General features: G+C 53.9%; 3 protein-coding genes and 1 pseudogene across 3 annotated transcripts; all 4 read left to right on the top strand.

Moving 5' to 3' along the window:
- Positions 1-278: 278 nt before the first annotated feature.
- On the top strand, positions 279-1,698 carry LOC120765483 (avidin-like). Its single transcript, XM_040090393.1, has 4 exons — positions 279-396; positions 480-693; positions 1,112-1,232; positions 1,555-1,698. Exons 1-4 carry the CDS (start codon positions 325-327, stop codon positions 1,589-1,591), a joined length of 444 nt encoding a protein of 147 aa, XP_039946327.1. The 5' UTR covers positions 279-324; the 3' UTR covers positions 1,592-1,698.
- Positions 1,699-4,310: 2,612 nt separating this feature from the next.
- On the top strand, positions 4,311-6,657 carry LOC120765279 (avidin-like; annotated as a pseudogene).
- A 2,722-nt stretch (positions 6,658-9,379) lies between these two features.
- Positions 9,380-11,637, top strand: LOC120765501 (avidin-like). The gene is made up of 5 exons (XM_040090420.2): positions 9,380-9,581; positions 10,477-10,593; positions 10,696-10,909; positions 11,261-11,381; positions 11,463-11,637. The coding sequence occupies exons 1-5, from the start codon at positions 9,507-9,509 to the stop codon at positions 11,494-11,496; spliced, it is 561 nt and encodes a 186-aa protein (XP_039946354.1). The 5' UTR covers positions 9,380-9,506; the 3' UTR covers positions 11,497-11,637.
- A 4,426-nt stretch (positions 11,638-16,063) lies between these two features.
- On the top strand, positions 16,064-17,692 carry LOC120765669 (avidin-like). The gene is made up of 4 exons (XM_040090757.1): positions 16,064-16,172; positions 16,709-16,922; positions 17,325-17,445; positions 17,593-17,692. Exons 1-4 carry the CDS (start codon positions 16,101-16,103, stop codon positions 17,690-17,692), a joined length of 507 nt encoding a protein of 168 aa, XP_039946691.1. The 5' UTR covers positions 16,064-16,100.
- Positions 17,693-19,125: the final 1,433 nt, after the last annotated feature.

Genomic DNA, 19,125 nt, shown 5'->3' with positions numbered 1-19,125 from the left:
AGAATGGACAACAGCTCCGGAGAGGGGTTTTCCCTGTCTACTATTTCCTGGCAATCACCGATCAGCAGGAGCCACGGCCTCCCTGCAGGGTGCCAGGGGAGTGAGGATGGACACTTTCAGTGCTCATTTCTGGGAATGTTTGCTGCAATTACCCCCTCGTATAGCTGGGAACCGCAGGTTTGGAAACACCCAGATTGCACAATGCCCTTTTGTTGTTGCCAACCACAGCCGTAGCAGCAATAAAAGGGAGAGGGACCAGGAGCACCAGCAGAGACCTGCAAGGAGCACATCCCCAGGTACATCAGCTGTCTGCCTGCTGCAGAGATGGTGCAAGCAACTCCCTTCCTCCTCGTGCTCTTCCTGGCCCTGGGGGCTCAGGGCCTCTCTGTGAAAAAGGTACTGTCAGGGCAGGATGCACAGGGTGGGGTGGGCAGGGGCCTGTGGCTGCAGGCAGCCGTGCTGAATTCCCTGCTCTCCAGTGCTCCCTGACTGGGACGTGGGTCAATGACCTGGGCTCCAACATGACCATCACGACCGTGAACGCAAATGGTGGCTTCGCTGGCTCCTACCACACGGCTGTGACAGCCACCTCCAACGAGATCAAGGTGTCGCCACTGCAGGGGGCCCAGCAGAGGGGCCCTAACCAGAAGGGCCAGCCCACCTTCGGCTTCACCGTCAACTGGAGCTTTTCAGGTACTTCTTTCTCAGCCTCCTTATGGTATCCGTGGACCTCCCCTGCCCTCCCTGTTTTGCTCTTGAAGTTTTTCTGCACTCCCTGCAGTGTCCTTGCTGGTTCCCTGTTTTCCCCTGCACTATCCTCACTGCTCTCCCTCTCCCTTCTCTGAGGCTCCCCCATCCTTTTCCCTGGAGCTCCTTGGTTGCTGTCAGCTCCCAATCCCGAGGTGCAGGAGAGGCAGCAGGGGCTGAAGCCTGCACTGTCTGCCCATCTCCGTGTGACACCCCCAGCCCTCTGAGCCTTCCTGCCTGCTTTCCCCATCCCCACTGTCCTGGAGGCCAGGGACAGCAGGGGTCTACTGTCCCCTCTGCTGGAGCAGCTACTGACCGGTCACCTTGGCAATGCTCCCCTCCTCCTCCTGTCCTGTCCCTGCAGACTCCATCACTGTTTTCACGGGCCAGTGCTTTGTGGATGATGATGGAAAGGAGGTTTTGAAGACCATGTGGCTGCTGAGATCACGTGTGGAGAGCATCAAAAGTGACTGGAAAGCCACCAGGTGAGCACCCTGTCCCTGCCCTGCACAGGGCCCCTGTGCACCCCCGAGGGGCTGGGGATGTCACAGATGAGGGGTTTAGGTTGCTTGCAGAGCCACTCTTACAGGTGTTGGCAAAAGCAGTTCTAATATCTGTTTTAAAAGCACTACTTAACAAAGCTCTATGGCAAGGTTCACTTGATTGTTTTGTGCATGGGTAAGACACAGGAAAAATACCATCCCCTGGGGTCCTGCCAAGGGGCAAATATGGTGGGGGGATACAGAGCTGGGTGCGTGTTTGGACACTGCCACATCCCTCCCTTACATTTCCTCCTCGTCCCCGCAGGGTCGGCACCAACATCTTCACCCGTCTGCAGTCATAGGTGTGAGGGTAGCAGCGGGGGGCTCCCGGGCCAGCAGCAGCGCCAGGGCTGTGGCCCCTGCTCCTGCAGCACCACCTGCTTCTCCCAATAAAGCTTTGCTGCAAATACTCGCAGTCTCCTGTCTTACTGTTGCAAAATGCGGGAAAAGTAAAATATTTCTTTAAAAGGTTTGTTCTTTGATTGATTTTTTAATGCTTTCAAGCGTAATCAACAGGAAAGGAGATTTAGTCTGTGAAACAGCAGCAAACAAGCTCTAAGCTATGTCCAGGTGTTAGAAAGAGATATTACTTGGTAGAACTGCCTTGTAAAGGTTTAGGTCTTGATGGGCTTCAATGATCTCAGACCTGGGTGGAAGTTACAAAACTTGGGATGAACAATATACCACTGGTAGTGGACACAAAGAGTGCAGAATTTACAGACATTTGGCAAAACCCCCAAGATCAGAAAAAACTAATAAAGACAACTGGATCAGCAAAAACTCAGCGCTGAATCAGCTCTGACTGGGTAGAAGGTAAATTCTGGCAGGGGCAGATCGTGACTTATGGCTGTCTTGGTTTGAAAAGACAGGTATCTGCTAGGGAGAGGCGGGGCCTCTCTAGGAATGGGGAATTCCAATCCCTTCCCTCCGAGTTATTATAATTTAGAAGAGTAAAAAGGCTTTTCAGTCAGAGCTATGAGGAAAGGAATAACAGTCCTTTACTTGTAAATATAACAGGACAAACAAACAACAACAGCAATTATAATAATAATAAACAGAACCAAGAACCCCGAGGGGCTTTGTCTCACGAGTCCCGGACAGTCTGATCTCTTGGGATCCCCAGAGCACCAAACCAAAACGGTGGAAACTCGGCGCTGGAAACAATGGGGTGTCCCGGCAGGCAGGGGGTGTCCCGGCGGGCGAAGTGAGCAGTGCCGGAGAAGCCGCGGCGGCTGGACCCGGGCTGACCCAGCTCCAGCAGAGCAGGCGAAGAACTCCGAATTCTTGGGCGCTCTGGCAGATGATAGAATTCTCAGGACCGGACCCTCCGTTAACAGTGGACTCCTCACGCAGCAGTCGCCCGACCGTCCTCTCAGAAACCGAGAGCGGAAGAAACCACCCCCAGCTCCTGGGAGCCCCTGAGCATTTCCCTCCCCCCCAAACTAAGTGATCTACCACACTCCCACTTCTTTTGTGTGGGTCAAGTACCCTTTAAGCATCAGTATTTAGTCTCTTAGCAACTTATGGGGGGGGGGGAAATTCTATAGGGAAAGAAAAAAAAATCAAAACCAAACTTAACCCCTAACAATGGCCCACTGAGTCAAGGAACCCACCAGCTCAAGAGAAGAGAAAGGCTGAGCCTACAGGTTAATTAGCATCAGATGCAGGAGAATTCTTAACCAATAGGAGAGAGAATAGTATTTAAAAAGAGAACTAAATAACTTGTAGCCAATGAACATTAATGCTTTTGTTTGCTAAAATGTGTAAATAGCAAAATGTTTTGCTGGTTGGTATGCTTGATCTTTGGAATAACACTGAGGACCCAGGTTTGTGGAACTAAAATAAATTATCAATGTCTCCCTTGAGGTGTACAATTACTGCCTTGTTATGCACCAGGTAACAAATCCAATTTTTCTGGACAATGTCTTGGCTTAGCACACACATCCCCAATACCCCCGCTACGGTCCCTTCTGTCACCATACCCGAGGCCTGATGCATGTCCCCTGCTGTCACCCTCCACGGCAGAGTCCTCCTATGCAGACTCTCCACACAGCCATGGTCCTTGGGACCCCCAGCTGCCCCAGGGGAACAGGAGCCCATCGAGCCTGGAGCAGTGGCTGGTTGCCCGTCTCCCACGGGGTGTCCTTTGGCAGGAGGCCCGGTTTTGGCAGCCGCTGCCCGGCCACAGCCCCCTCTGCTATAAAAGGGGCTGGGCGGGTGCTGGCAGCACCGCAGGCAGAGCCTGGGCACCGCGCAGCCACTGCCACCGTGGGAACCCCGGGCTGCTGCTGCTGCTGCTGCTGCTGCTCGCCCTGGCCCTGCTCGTGCCCTGTGATGCTGCATCCAGGAGATAAAGGCAGCTCTGTGGCAGAGTCTGGCCGAGCCGAGCCGAGCCATGCTGTCCCGGGTGCAGGCTGAGGGGCTGAGGGGCTGCACGCCCTGGCAGTGCCATCCCTGTGGTGGACTGGGAATGGCCAAGGGGCTGCCTGCTCCTTCAGTGCTTTCTGGCGCTATGCCTTGCCTTGCCGTGCTGTGCTGCTCCATGCTGTGCTGTGCCACAGCCTGCGGTGCTGTGCCGTCCTGTGCCATGCTGTGCCACCCCTGGGACACGGTGTGCAGGGCTGACAGGGTTGCAGGTTTTTACCATGCCATGCTGTGCTGTCCTGTGACACCCCAGCACACAGAGTTTGTCTGTTCATCTTGTGTCCTGCCATGTCCTGCCATGCCGTGCCACTCCACGGTGCAGTGTCCGTGACCAAGGAGGCTGCCAGCTCTGGCTGTGCTGTCCCTGGGGGCTCTGTGGGTCATCTGCCTCTGAAATAGGGAGGTATAGGCTGGAGTATTCCCAGCTCTGCCATGCCCTGCCCAAGGAGGGAGAAGTGCTGTCCAGCTGGTGCCCATGCATTGGTCTCCGTTGCCACACAAAGGAGTCCTGCTATTGGACACACATCCCACTGCTTAGGGAAGCTGGGGTGGCGGGTGGAGAGGGAACTGTGGCTCAGCACTGCCCAAGCTACCCACATGACCCAGTGTGACCTGAAGGGCCTGTTGAGAAATGAGCTGGGCTCCAATATGACCATCTTGGCCATGAACACAGCTGGGACCTTCTCAGGCTTCTACCACACTGTAGTGGCAGCTACCAACAAGCAGATCTTGGAGTCACCCTTGCAAGGGATCCAGCAGCATCCCAGTGCCAAGAAACACCCCACGTTTGGTTTCACTGTGCAGTGGCAGTTCTCAGGTACAGCAGTGACTGTGATCCCCTGCCCATGCTGGGAGCGGGGATCCCCCTGTCCGCAGCACCCAGAGGTACCCTAGCTGTGGGCACAGTGGGGCCACACACACACATTCCTGCCATGGGAAGTGGTGGTGGGAGAGTGGTCTGTCTGTGGCGGGTTTCAGGATTGTCTGGAAGAGATGATGGAGGTGTCCATCTGTCTGTCCAAGGGGCATGGCAGGGCTGATGCCGAAATCTCTGTTGGGTTCATATGTGTAATGGTCTTAATTTAATGAAACCAGGCAGAAACATCAATTAATGTAGAGGTTTTAGTATTTATTATTTTTCTGTGGGAGGGAGAGATTAGGAGAAAAAGCAAAACAGGCTTAAGCTTAAAAATGAACAAAAATACTTTTATTAACACACACTAAAAGAATTTAAAAAATTAGAAAAAGAAAACTTAAACTAAAACTGACTGACAATTTAAAACACTCTTCTCTCCCCTTACAAACTATTAACTTTCTTATTAAACAACACAGAAAGATACAACTTGTGATTTTCAGTCAGTTTCACTATTTAGACATAATCACTCATTACTTTAGGAGAAGAGTTTCTCTAGGGTTTTCATGGGGATGCTTGCTACAAGCAAAATAGTCCAGCGGCTTTTAAATGGTACACATCTGCTACCACCCGGAGTTTTTGCAGACTGTGATGTTCTATCAGCAAGGCCTCTCAGTGTATCTGGGGTACTATTTCCAAATACTTCTTCTAGTCTAAGATCATCTTTGTCTCAAAGGCTGAGACCTCCTTTAACCCAGGAGCGGGGGCTTTAAAGTTCTCAGTTAAATCTCAATTACATCAATTGATTAGAATTAGTATTCTCCCCAACAACACTAAGATGCTACAAAGAACAGTCCATTTCTCCATAGTTTACCCCAGAGAAGTCCAGTTAAAAATGTCCACTTCTTCAATCCTATTCCAATATTTTCAGTTCTTTCACTTCTAACCCACTGACTTCATGCAGTGTCTGTTTTATGTGCCCTCTGTTTTCTTTCCTCTTTCTCTCAAGGAAAAGTTGTTCTTTAGAAGCTCCATGTTGCCAGGAAAGGGTTAAATCCACCCAGGCCTGCAAGGGCCACGTACAGGCCCGGGGCTGCAGGGCTGAAGAAAATACAAAGCTGTGCTGATGGAGGAAGTTGGCAGATGTCCATTTTTCCACCCCTCGGTCTCATCCAGGGCAGCCTGGCTCAGAGTTGTTATGAAGCTTTCTTTCTCTGCTGCCAGCGGCGATTAAGCTGGGCCGTGTTTTGGCCCCTTCTGCCACAGTCCTGAGCACGTGGCCAGCACTGCCGAACCGCAGCCGCCCCTCTCCCTGGACAGCAGGCAGGGAAAGGGGCTCAGCCGGCCCAGGCTCTCCCTGTGCGGGCAGCGGCCCTCAGAGGCCCGGCTGAGCCCGGCCCGGCCGCCCAGAGAGGGAGCAGGGCCTGACCCGGGCCCGGCCTGGCCGCCCATGATGTTACCCCGTGGCTGATTCGGAAGCAAGAGAGCCATCTGCTGAAGGCTGGAGTTTTAAATGTCCTTTCCAAAGTCGCATTGGCATCCTTATTGGTCAAACTAGCTGCCAATATCTTGGCTAGAGTTCTGATAGGTCCCTGTCCTCCCCCGCTAAAACCACTCCGCAGTCCTGGCAGGGAAAAACATCTCACCTTTCCCTATAACCAGAAAACAAAACTGTGCCAATCCATCATAATATGGAAGCGGTCCATCTGGCCAGTCTGGCAGGGAAGGCCCTCACTCTGTCCAGGGCATGTAGCTTCTGGTGTTTGTCTGTCTGTCTGTCTGTCTGTCTGTCTCCAGGATCAGGTGGCCCAGGCTTCCCTATCTTGCGGTGCAGGCTCTCACCCCACTCTGCCTCTCTTGAGCCTTTCCAGACTCCACCATTGCCTTTGCCAGTGCTTTGTGGATCACTGTGGGAAGGAGACACTGGAGTCCACGTGGCTCCTGCGGGAAGAGGTCCTGTCGCACAAGGACACCTGGAAAGCCCCCAGGTGAGCTCTGCCCCTGCCTTCTCTCCCCACAGCCCTCCCTTCCACCTAGCTGACACATCTTCCCTGCAGGGTCGGCACTTCCATCTTCACCTTCATCAAGTGATGGGAACAGGGACCAGTGCTGCCTGCACCCTGCTGTCCTTCTGCCTCCCCAAGCCTCCCCACTGTCCCAGTCCCGAGCTGGGCTCCTGGCAAGGAAACACAGCCTCACCTTGCCCTGCTTCTTCCCAGTGCCTCCCAGCAACCTGCTGGTGGGGCTCCCCATTCCCACACTTGCTGTCCTCACACATGGAGCCAAATCTTTCCCCACACAGCAAAGAGCTATGTCCCTTGTGTCTCTGATATACAAGCAGCCACTCTGCAGCCACAGGGAGAGCAAGGTGCTGGCAGGGGGACAACAGGAAAGTGTTTTGGAGGGGCTTTGCAGGTGGAAAGGTGGGGTTGGGGGACAGTAGCTGGGTAATTCTGCTTCCTGATCATGGCTTCATGCCTCAGCAGGTGCCTTCTTGCTTGTGCACCCATTTGGGACATTCAAAGGGGCCCTGTGCTGGGAGGCTGCAGGCAGCATCCACAGTGTGGGGCAGCAGGATACCCCACAGCTGAGGGTAGGGGGAAAAGCTGTGTGCAGGCAAGCCAGCACTCTCGCCTGGCCTCATCTGGTGTCTCTGCACCCCTCTCTGCCCCATCTTCCCATAAAACTCCATTTCCAGCTACTGCTGTGTTTGGCAGTCTTGGTGCTGCATGCACGTGTTGGGGGAGAGCTGGATGCCAGCCCTCACCGAGGGAAGTCTGGGGTGTTGGAGTGGTCCAGAATCCAGGCTGGATGCTGGGGGCATCAGGAGAGAGACCTGGGACTCCATGGGGAGCTACTGGGCAGCCTGGGTGGCTAAAGACAGATACTGAAGGTGTACCTGTTGTACAGTATGCAGGTGTACATGTACTTTCCACTGACTGGCTGTCAGCTCATCCCCACTGATCCTTGGCACCTGATCAGCCGGAGGGTGGAACAGGATATGGATCCTTTCTGATGTTCATATTCACAGGATGTTCTCTGAACATTAAACTTTATTTTATCAGCACCTTAGGAAAGGAAACAAATCAAACAGGCCAAATACCCTTTGCACCGGTCTAACATTAGACTCATTAATCCATAATTTCAGCAGCTCATGAAGTTTCCAACTCACTAGTTACTTAATCCATGATTCACAGCTCCCAGCCCCTGCTCCTGACCACAAGGAGAAGCTGTGTGGGCAGGGAGAGGTGCAAAGGGTGTTAAGGGCAATGCTCCCTGGGGACTGCAGGGCTGCTGGGGCAAGAGACTGCCGGATGGGGCAGGGACTTTGGGGCAGAAAGCACACAGTGCCCCAAGAAAGTGTCAGGGCCTGTCTGCCATCCTCTTCCTCTGACAGCATGCCTGTCCTTCGCCAGCCTTCCTCAGCCTTCTCTCTTTCCCCTCATTCCCTCCTGGGCTCTGGGGCTGCACCCCACATACACACATCTGAGACGCTCCAGGGTATGCTTGTACTGACTGAGCACAACAGGTTGATGTGCCTGGTGCTCCAGCTTTTTAGTCAAAAGTCACCCTGCATCCTCATCCTTGCACTCTCGTCCTCCTGCCTGCATTCTGTGCAGAGCCCTCAGTTCATCCCCATTGATCCTTGGCACTGCCCTGGTCGTGCTGGGCTCATTCTCCCGCTTCCTCTTCCAAAACACCCACTGTGGCTGCCACCAGCACCATAAGCACCCAAAGACTTGTCTGAGTGGTCTGTCAGGCTAATGCATTGGGACCCCAGCTAAAGTGGAGGGTGAGGCTGGGAGCCCTGCACAGTGGGGCACACGAGGTCACTGAGAACCATGTTGGCCCAGGACACAAGACTTAATTTCTGTCCTTTCATTACCCCCACAGCTGCAAATCTTAGGGTTTCTGGTTTCTCCTAAGGCAGTCAACAGGACAGAGAATGATCCAAGCATTGTGCTTGCTTAATAAGGAAACTGAAAGTAAAACTGTAGAGTTTACAAGAAATCAGCACTGGGGGCACCACCCTCTCTGCATCACAGTCTGTTCATCGTCTGTCCTATCTATCCCACATCCTGTCCCTCGCCCTATGTGTTCCTGCCCTTTTACTAACCTTTCACTTGCTTTATCCTTTTGCCTCGTATGTGCAACCTGGGCTGCTCACCTCCAGCCTGCAATGCCGTACTTAGAAGTTTTCCTATTGCTGTTGGGGCGGGTTTGCTTCCTTCATCTTCCAATTCCTTGGACCCACTGCAGATCACCTGCTGTACCTGCACACTTACCTTGCCCAGCCCTCATGACTCTCTGTCCTTCTGTCCATGCCCTGCAGTGACCAGAGGGTGCTTTGGGACACAGGAGCTCCTGCAGGGCAGGATGGAAACGTAGACCTAGCCCTCCACCAATAGACGTGGGGCTAAAGACCCCCAGGATGGGTGATGTCAGTGGGCAGCCCCACGCAACCCCTCCTGCATCCCAATTGTTTTGCCCATCCCAACTCTGTGTCCATCCTGTCCCAGTCCCCATACCTACCCCCATCCCTGCCTCCAATCCGCCATCCCTGCCCTGCCCCCATCCCTGTCTCTGTTCCCGTCCCCATGCACGTGCAAATCCCCCATCCCTCATCCTTGCCCTGCCCCCACCCCAGTTCCCGTTCCCATCGCACCACAACGTACAGACTCGTCCTGTCTACATCCTGTCTACGTCCTGTCTACATCCCTGTCCCCATCGCTGTTCTAACTCCTGTCCCTGTTCCCACACCTGTCCCCGTCCCTCTCTCCTTTTGCTTCCTTGTCCCAGTACCAGTCCTTCCCTCAGATACCTCCCGAGGCTTTCCCGGAAACAGTGGCGGAACCGAAGAATAAAAGTCTGTGAATCACTGTCACGGCGTGATTCGTTGCCGCCGCTGCACCCCGAGCTGCATCCCGAGCTGCATCCCGATGAGCCGCCGCGTCCTCTCCGCTCTCGCCCTGCCTGTGGGGGTGTCCGTGGCCGCGGCAGCCGCAGGTTTCCAGGTGGGAGCTCCTGCGGGGAGACACGCCTGGGAAACTCAGCTCCAGGAAAGTCTGCATGGGAGCACGCCTGGGGATCCCGGTGTTCGGGGGACGATACGAGTGGCAGACTCGCTGGAGGGGGGGAACTTGATATGGGAGCTGTAGCGCTTGTTAGGGGTGGGACGCGCGTGGAAGACCTATCTGCGGGGGGAATACTCGGAAACAAGAGGATCCCCTCCTTGCTCCAGCGGGTATCCAGACGGGACCTCCTGCCGACGGAGGTGAGGGAAGCGATGCTCCAGGGTTGTCCGTGTGCCCGGGAGGGATGTGCATGGAGATTCCCTCTCTGGTGCAGGGGCCATACATGTGAAAATGCCCCAGTTCCCTCCCAGGAAGGGAGGTTGGAAGGAAATTGGGGCAGAGGTCGCATGGGGACCCTACCCCAGTGGGTGACTTGCCCCTGTCTCGGACGGTGCAGTGTGGGAGAGAACAGGCAGCACTTAGAACTGCAGATGTGATGTGCAGGGCTCTGGCTGAGACGGAGTTCCCTGTGGACCTGAGGGCTATGGCCATCCCAGTGAGCTTCCCTGTTGTGCTACATGTGTGCTGAGCAAAGCACAGGTACCCACAAACACGGGCAGATGTGCCCTGGATTCCCACAGCTCACCTGCCAGGGCTACAGCAGGGGTCCCACCCACGTTCCTGCCATCCAGGGCTCCAACCTTTCACTTTTCCTCTTCAGCTCTCCCCTTTGCTTGGCTTACCCTAGCTTTTGGCCCTCTTGATGTAGCTGAGATAGCATCAACTTTATGAATCATGTGTTTTGAAAAGGAATGCTCGAGCACTCTCAGGACTCCAGAAACACTCTGCAGTGACACCATCCACAGCCTGACCTGTGTTTTTGCTCTTTTCCAAGCTCCTCTGCCAGGGAAGTGAGCACCCTGGGGAGAAAAAGGCCAGCGAGAAAGAGGAAAAGGCAGACAAAAGCAGGTGGTATCCGAGCTACATGGGGAAAGGTGAAAGGGATATCAAGGTGAGTGCCAGCACCCCGTGGGTGTTGGGGTTGTGGGCAGGGGGCTCAGCCTGTATGGGCTGTGTACAGGCAGCCCCCAGGGACACGGCTGCTTATCTGCAGCCATGCAACCTGACTGGCTTGTGGAAGAACGATCTGGGCTCCAAGATGCAAGTGTTCAAGGTAGACAATGATGGAACCTTCTTTGGCGAGTACTACACCGCCGTGTCAAGCACCAAGAAACCCATCCAGCCATCCCCACTGATTGGCTCCCAGCACCTGGATGAGAATGGACAGTGCACCTTCGGCTTCACTGTCAACTGGAAGAAGTTCTCAGGTCTGTAGTTGCATGATGGCTGTTGTTGGATGGGGTGGTGGGATGGAGAGGGGAGCTCAGGCAGGTCCCAATGCCCGTCCTGATCCCTCTGTTCTCTCTGCTGTCTCGTGTCTCTCCTTCCCTGGTCACTCCCCAGTCTGGATGGTGTCTGCAGACAGCAGTACACCTCCCAAAACAAGGTGTGGGTGAGGCAGAACAAAGGGTTGCTTTGACAACACCTCTGCCACACAGCATTTCCCTGCAAATATCGGGATCCACTCAGGCTCCATGAGCATTAAGCCAGCTGATGCCTGTGAAGCTCCAAAATCAGCTGGTGTTCTGTTGGGATGCTAACTGCCACCACTGCTTTAGACTCCACAGCTGTCTTTGTGGGCCAGTGCTTCAATGGGGCTGATGGGAAGGAGGTCCTGCACACCTCCTGGCTGCTGCGGGAGAAAGTTGACTTGGAGCCAGATGACTGGAAAGCCACCAGGTGAGCCAAGGAAGCCCCAGTCCATCTGGGATCCTTACCCTCCTGCTGGCTGGGCACCAATGGGCTACTGCTTCCCCACAGGACCGGCCGCAACACCTTCACTCGAATGGGCTGAAAGCGGGGAGAAGCATCTTCTTCTGGCTGTGCTTGGGATACAGGAGTCCCCCAAGCAGGATCCGTGTGTGCCAGCATGCCTTGATGTTTCCAGCTCTGGGGGAAGATGTGTCAAAAAATGCCAAATAAAATTAAAGATATTTAAACATAACCTTGTGCAGTCTGTGGATATATCCTGGAAAAGCTGTGCTAAAACACCGTAGAGAGGGTGGGTGTGGGATGAAACCCTCATTCCATTATTCTGAGAAGGGACTGGCCCATTTTCCAGCCCAAACAGGACTGGTGCATCCCCAAAGCAACCCTCTGACACTAACTGTGACCAGCACTCAATTTTTCCTACTGAAAACATGGTGAATGTGATGGGAAGGTGAGCTGGGGAGGCCTTCTGTATCCCAAAAACCTGACTGGAAACCCAGAGGTTCTGGCTCTGACATGGCCTTTAAGCAGGCAGGTGATGGACCTTGGCTGCATCCACATTCCTGTAAAGTGCCAAGGGTTGCTCTGTACCAGCCACACAGGGCCAGTAGCTGGAGTACACCCAGCCTATTACTCTTCCTAGGAAATGTGTGATTTACTGGAAAGCTAATGACAGCAAATACCACTCAAATCTCTGCCCAGTGGACTATGTGACCAACCAAAACAGGCAGTGCCTGTGCTTCCTTAGACACCCCTCTAAGCCAAAGCAAATGATTTCCTGGAAATCAGCTCTGGGTCTGAATCTGAAACTTAGTCCTTGTATTTGAGTCTCAAAATAACACAGGACAGTGCTGCATGCTCTGAGCTGGTGTACTGCCTGGGATTTGGTGAACTTAAAAGTAGGACTGAGCTGCTGGGGCTCCCAACCCCATTGCTCCCCTGGCTTTTCTGCCACAAATGCTGTGGGTGGGAGAATTTTTCTAACAGGTGCTGTTAGCAAAAAGCTGTTAGCTTTCTGCTAACAGCACCTGTGGCTTTAGCAAGTTTGCCTGCTCTTTTTTTTGCCTGCCTTGTTGCAAACTCACATGTGGTTTGTTTCTCATGTCTTTCTCCCTGGTGTTCATCTTCCGCTTCTAGAGCAGTGCTGCTCTTCCCTTCTCAATGCCTCACTGGCATTTCTCCAGCTTTTTAAGTTCCCTTAAAGCATTTTTGACCAGAATGCCTTTACACCAGCCCTCTGCTATGTATTTATGTATCTGCACCGCCTTTTACAGTGCTTTTAGAGGAGGCTGAGAACTGGGAAAGCGAGAGGCAGAGGGACCACAGGACTCTGCTCTCATGTGAGGCATGACTTGCTCAGCAGTGAGGCACCCTGCTAAGCCTTCACCCTCACTGCATGCATCCTCCTGACCTCATTATTGCCTTCATGCCAACATTTCTGCAGGGCAGGACTCTCCCAAGGCTGTGCAGCATTCCCAGGATACTTCAGCAAGGCAGCAGTGCTGACCACAGTTGGAGCATCTTGCAAAACCCCAGCAGGTAGCCACACTGCTGGTGAGAAACATGGCAGGCATGAGCTGGCAGAGCTATTTCCAAGGCCAGTCCCTACATGAGTGCACCCAGCTGGGCTGCAATGCATCCCTGGCATACCTGGGATTTAGGGTGACGTATGATAGGACCTGGTGTTCCAGGGGTGCCTGCAGGCATCTGGGAGTGGTTAGGGATGGGGGTGTTTCTCCATGGACATTCAGCTTCCCTCAGCTCTGGGTTTTATTCAGCTACAAACCTGCTCACGGTGTTGGTCTGCAAACCCAGCACCCTTTGTTTTCTTCTAGCATGGCCTCATCAGCAAGGCAAACATGAGCAGAGCTTCTCCTCCAGCCCCATTGCAGGAAAACCCACTGTTTCTGCTGCAAGACAAGATGTGATCAGGGTCATTCACACACTGTGAATGCCTCCAGGGGCAGGGGGAGCTGGTGGAGGCAGGAGGCACCTGAAATCACATGGACATGTCTGTATGGCACAGCTGTTCACACATACAGTGTTAAAAAAAACAAAACAAAACAAAATCCTGAAAAACAAATTTATAAGGATCTTGGCACAGGGTGATGCTTGCGTAAGGACCAAATCCCTTCAAACAGATAGTCACTGTTAGAATGGAGAAGAAGTTTCAACTGCAGGGGTCCTCCAGCACTTATATTTCTTAACCACATGTGGAACACTGTCCTACATAACCATTTCTGTGGGGAATGCTCCTGTTGACCGTTTACAAATGTCTCAACACTGAACATATTGGTGCCCAACATCTCTCTCAGTGCAGCTGTTAAGCCACCTAAGCAGACAGAGGCAGGGAATTCCCAGGTCAATTAAGGGACTGCATGGTTGGTGGGTTTGGGTGTACTGAAACCTGGTAGCCCCCCGCCCCCACTCAACAGAGATTACAAAAGAGTAAATTTGATTTGGAAGCCATAACTTCCCTGATGAGTGAAGATACATAGCTCCCATCCCCTCCATCATTTCTGCGTGGTCCTCTGGTCAGGACCACACATTGTGCTCTGCTCTTCCGCCTCTCTTCATGGCTCTGTTCCAGCTGTAGCCTTGTCAACCACAGACTGCCATCCTGAGAGAGTGGAGGAACTCCTTAGTTATGTTCTCAGCCCTTCCTGGGGCTGGCTTGGAAGCAGGGCACACTCCCAGATGTGTTCTGCCTCCCCACCCCACAGCTGAGCTTATGAAATTCAGCAGTATAACCCCTTGTGTAGATGAGGGACCTGCAGCTGGTCCAGCTTGCCCTACTTGGTTCAGAGGGTTACCCACTCCTGCCACCCTGCCCCACCCAGGCTGTGCTGTGGCACCAGTGCTGAGTCCTGTCCACTGCACTACACCCTGACCAGGCAGTGGGTCACTGACCTCGGCTCCAATGTAACCATCTTGGCTGTGAGCGGAGAAGGCAACTTCACTGGCTGCTACCACCATGAACAAGGTCTGGGCATCAACACTGCAGGTGACACACTTGAACCAGAAGAGCCAGCCCAGCTTCAGCTGTCAACTAGAGCTTTTCAGGTGCTTCTCCTTTCCCAGCCTCCCTCTCATATTCTCAGAGCTCCTCTAGTCTCCAGTGAGATGTTCTTGGAGTATCCCAGCCCTTCCTCTGATGTCCAGTTCAGCTGGACTTATGCCACCACACCCTGCATATCCCATGCCTGTTCAAGGTCCCAGCAGGACAAGAGGCTGGGAAACATCACCCACAAGCAGCCTTTCCCACTGACAAACTGGGTTCCTAAGAGGGACAGCCCCATCCCATCACTGTCTCATCCCATCCCTTCACAGACTGCAGACTCCATCACTGCCTCCACGGGCCAAATCTTCATAGATGACGACAGAAATGAAATAGTGAGGACCGCATGGATCATGCAAGATGAGGCTGACATGCTCGAGGATAACTGGAAAGCTAGTAGTGGGCTGTCAGGCATTTGTCCATCCTTGTTCTGTACTGGGTTTGCCCGTGGGTGTTGCATGGAGCCCAGGGGGGAGTGCCAAGCCCTGAGTGCTGGGAGCCAGCTGGGCAGCTAGCAAGGGAGAGCAGCATCAGGATCCTAAGAGCTTTTGCAGCAAGTCCCCAGGATGGGAATTAACACAGCTCTAAATTTTTTTAAATTAAAAGCAAAGTGCAATTTGAGCATAGGATCCTGCTCCCTGAGGAAGAGGAGAGTGTGTTTCTTTGTGTTCAGGCCCAGGAAAGATGAGAAGGATTCTTAAAGTAGATCTCATCCCTTGTGCTTGGGCAGGGGCCAGCGAGGCACCCCATGATCTGGATACAGCCAGATGCCACTTGTATTTTCCCCTGCAGCATTGGCAGTGACACGTTCACCTGGTTAGAGTGGTATCTTAGAGGATGTGTCTGTGCCGTGTCCCTGTGCAAATGCCAGGCAGCCTGAGCACCCCCATTACAGACTTGCACCACCGGGAACTCCTTGGGAATGGTCAGACAGGGCCCTGCCCAGCCTCAAAGTATCATGCACACGGCATCGCCTCCCACGGTGTCTAGGGAAGCACCATGCACGGAACATACCCTCCCACAGGAACAAGCAAGTTTTAACATCTACATATCTCCCAGGAAAGCCCTTCTGCACCTGGAAGAATGACTGATTCAAGAGTTCCTGCTGCAGTGACAGCCTTAGGTCCCAAACCCAAGGAAACAGCCGGGACGGAGAACAGAAAGAGCAGCAGACACTTAACTGCCGGCGGGGACGGTGACAGGGCTGAGCCGGCGTCTGCGGGCAGACACATCACCAGTCAGCGCAGCAGAGCGTAGCTGGCCGGACTGCTCTTGCTGCAGCCCGTGTTTAGGTGGCAGCACTGGGTCAGCGGCAGTGGGACAATGTCAAGCCGCGCCCGCCCCCAGGGCTCCGGCACTGAGCAAGGAAAGGGGTTGACGGAGCCTCTTGGGCCGTGGAATGTTAAATCATCCCCGCACCCCCACCTCCCTGCACAGCCGTGCTCATCCCCGCGTTCCTCCTGCGCTGCCCCGGTCAGGCAGACCTCCTCACCTCACCTGGCCTGGGCACGCTGACATCAGGACGCTCACGCCTGATGCCAGCCGTCGTGGCTCCTGTTACAGCCCTATAAAGGAGTTCGGGATACAGGGCAGAGAGGGAGCTGGGCTGGGGATTTCACAGCCTCGCAGCTATGGGGGGCGGCGCTTTCATCCTCGTCCTCGCCGTGGCGCTGGCTGAGAGTGTTGCTCCGGCAGGCAGGAAGGTACGGGAATGCGTGACAATGGGAGCGTGGCAGACATAGCCCTGGGATGCAGTGTGGGCAGACAGGAGTTCTCCTTTAAATGCCATTTTAGGCTTAGACAAGCAGGAGAGCTTTGCAAGAACCGAGTCCAGGCAGAGGGCAAGGTACCCCTGGATCTCCCTCAGCCACCTGGTACCACCCCAAGCAAGATTTGCTCCCATAAGGGAACCATGCACAGGGCATTCCATCCCTTGGGGTTTGTGCCTGGAAGCACCGTGCATGGGGTATCCCGCCCCGCCCCCCCCCCCCCCCCATCCGATATCTGGGTCTGTGTCTGGGTGTACTGAGCATGCTGCAGGGCTGGGACATTCTGGCCTTGCTTCACCATCCTCTCAGCAGCATCCTGGGACAGCCTTTCCCCAAACTGGTATTAGGGGTAGCCAATGCCCCGCAGATGCCCCCACAGCAGGGCTTGTGGCTCCCCTGGTGTGGGGCAGCAGCAGGGATGGGGTCCCTCTGCATGCAGGGACAGAGACTATGTGGCTGTAATCCTTCAGTGCCAGCTCAACGGACTGTGGAGGAATGACCAGGACTCACTGATGGAGATTTCCACGTTGAGGGACAACGGGGACTTCCAGGGACAATACCTCACAAGAGTCACCCTCTCTGGGGACTGTGCCCAGATCTCCCCACTGAGGGGTGCCCAGCAGCAGCTTGGAGAAGAGGGCTGGCCCACCTTTGCCTTCACTGTGCGCTGGGACAAGTTCTCCAGTAAGTCTGGGCATACCTGGGGATGGCACAGCAGTGTCAATGGAAGCTGCCCCTGCAGCCAGCAGGAATTTTCTTTTGCCAGGAATTTGGCAGGGTGATGCTTTGGTGCAGCAAAGCAACACCTGCACAGCATGGTGCTAAGGCTCCGTGCTGGGCTTGAACAGGAGAGCCCTTCCTCACCCAACATCTTTGGGGCAACCATGGTGGCTCCAGACCCCATGAGTGCAAATGGGATGCGGTGCTACAAATCCTGTCTAGTCCAAGGGAGCCGCAGGGATGGGCAGGTCCCTCGCAGCATTGGTTTTGGGGGTTGAGCAGGAGCACTGCTGTGTCTGGGAGGACAGTGGGGCAGGGGAAGCAGCCAGTTTCCCCATGGATCTCCCAATAAATGCTTCCCCCCAGATGCTACCACCGCCTTCGTGGGGCAATGCTTTGTGGATGCAGGTGGAAAGGAGACACTGAGCACCATGTGGCTGCTGCGTGAAGCTGCTGGGTCCCTTGAGGAGGACTGGAAAGCTACGAGGTAGTGGGGGGATATGGGGGGCTCTAATTCCACAGAGGAGGGAACTTGTGGGATATTTAGGGACATCCCATCACTGCTGTGAGCACTGGCAGCTCTGAGTGGGCAGTGTCTGGGGGCTGTCCCACAGAAACTCTCAACTTCTCACAGGGTGGGCAGAAATGTCTTCACACGCAAACGCATCACAAAAGAAAAGATCCTGCCAAGCTTGTCTCCTCTCTGTGAGGTTGTGTCTTCACCAGCCCCATGATGGGATGGTCTGGCTGCAGCCTAATCCCTCAACAAGGCAAGAAAAACCTGCCTCCCAGCTGAGAATAAAATTTAAAAATCATAGCTGTGGTTGCCTTTTCTCAAAGTCTGTCCTTGCTACACCTTTTCTACCTGGAGATACCCTGCTGAGGTGAGGTCTCACCACCGCCCTTCCGCAGGGACTTCTGCATCTCCCCCTGATCCCAACCATCCACCTCCCGGGTTCATCTCCCATCTCACCTAAACCCAAACTTCCATCCTGTGTCATCGTTCCCCACCTGCCTGATGGTGACAGAGCTAGCAGCAGCATCCTGGATTCAACTCACTTCCTTGCAGTGCCCTCATATCCATTCCCTTTCCAGTACTGGGACTCCATGCTCTGTTGGATTGGGCAATGGAAGCAGCATTATCAGTAGATTTTAAATGTTGATTAAGCACTTTCTCTGTCCTGTATGGCACCTCAAGTAAAATGTTCACAAGTGAAAGCTCCCATCCCATCCCGTCTACCTGGGTTACACTCAGGGATTTTCCCCTTCTCTATCAGTGTGTTTTGGCAGTGCCTCTCTATTTGCCTCTGCGGACACCTGCCAAACAGCCAGCTCTTTTGACACAAAGCTTTTGGCAGGTCCATAGCTGAAGAGGAAACCTTTTGTGGAAGAGCTACAAAAATATTCCAGCCCCAGGGATGACAGCACCGTGGCCACAGGGTCCATCAAGCCTGGCCCAGCTCTAGTGAAGCTGCAGCATGGTGTCATGAAGTGGAGGGATACCTGCCACCACCCTGGGATCTCTAACAAGGTGGCTTGTCCCTGCCAAACAGCACAGAAAGGCAGGAGCAGGCCAAAAGAACAGAGTGTGGCATCCAGAACAACAGTAAAAGAATCCCCAGGGGGAATTTCTCTGAGTCCCTGTGATAGGTCATGAGTTTGGGACTGAAAAAAGACTAAAAGGAGAAGGGATGTGTTAGGAGAAGGGTGTTTTCCACTTGGCCCAGCTTTTGAGGCTACCTAGATGAGCAAGAGATGTGCTGAGCCCAAGGTGCCAGGATGTGCCAGAGCTAGCAGTGGGCACTAAGAGGTGCCATCCCAAAGGGGCACTCCCCTGGTCCCAGTCTGCACACTGCAGCCCTGTTGCCATGCCCTGCCCCAAACACTATCTTGGAAACAGCAGGTGTTGATTCAGCTGAATCCTACCTGAATTTTCAGCTGCCACAGCCATATGCCAGCTACAGGCATCACAGCAAAGGCTCAGGAAGGCAGGGACATTGCATGCTGCGTTTTGCACATCAAAGGTCCTTTAGAGGAGCAAATACAAGGAAGAATACAATGCTGGTTATCATGCTCTGTGTGTTTGGCAAACTCACTCACTGGGACCTCAGTAATGCTGCTGCCATTACTTCTTCCTCTAACTCTCAGCACCTGTTAGCAAAAGCAT

The sequence above is a fragment of the Hirundo rustica genome, chromosome Z (assembly GCF_015227805.2).
Source record: "Hirundo rustica isolate bHirRus1 chromosome Z, bHirRus1.pri.v3, whole genome shotgun sequence".
Taxonomy (NCBI): Eukaryota; Metazoa; Chordata; class Aves; order Passeriformes; family Hirundinidae; genus Hirundo; species Hirundo rustica.
Note: the sequence above shows the minus strand (reverse complement) of the source record. Positions and strands in the feature narration are given on the sequence as shown.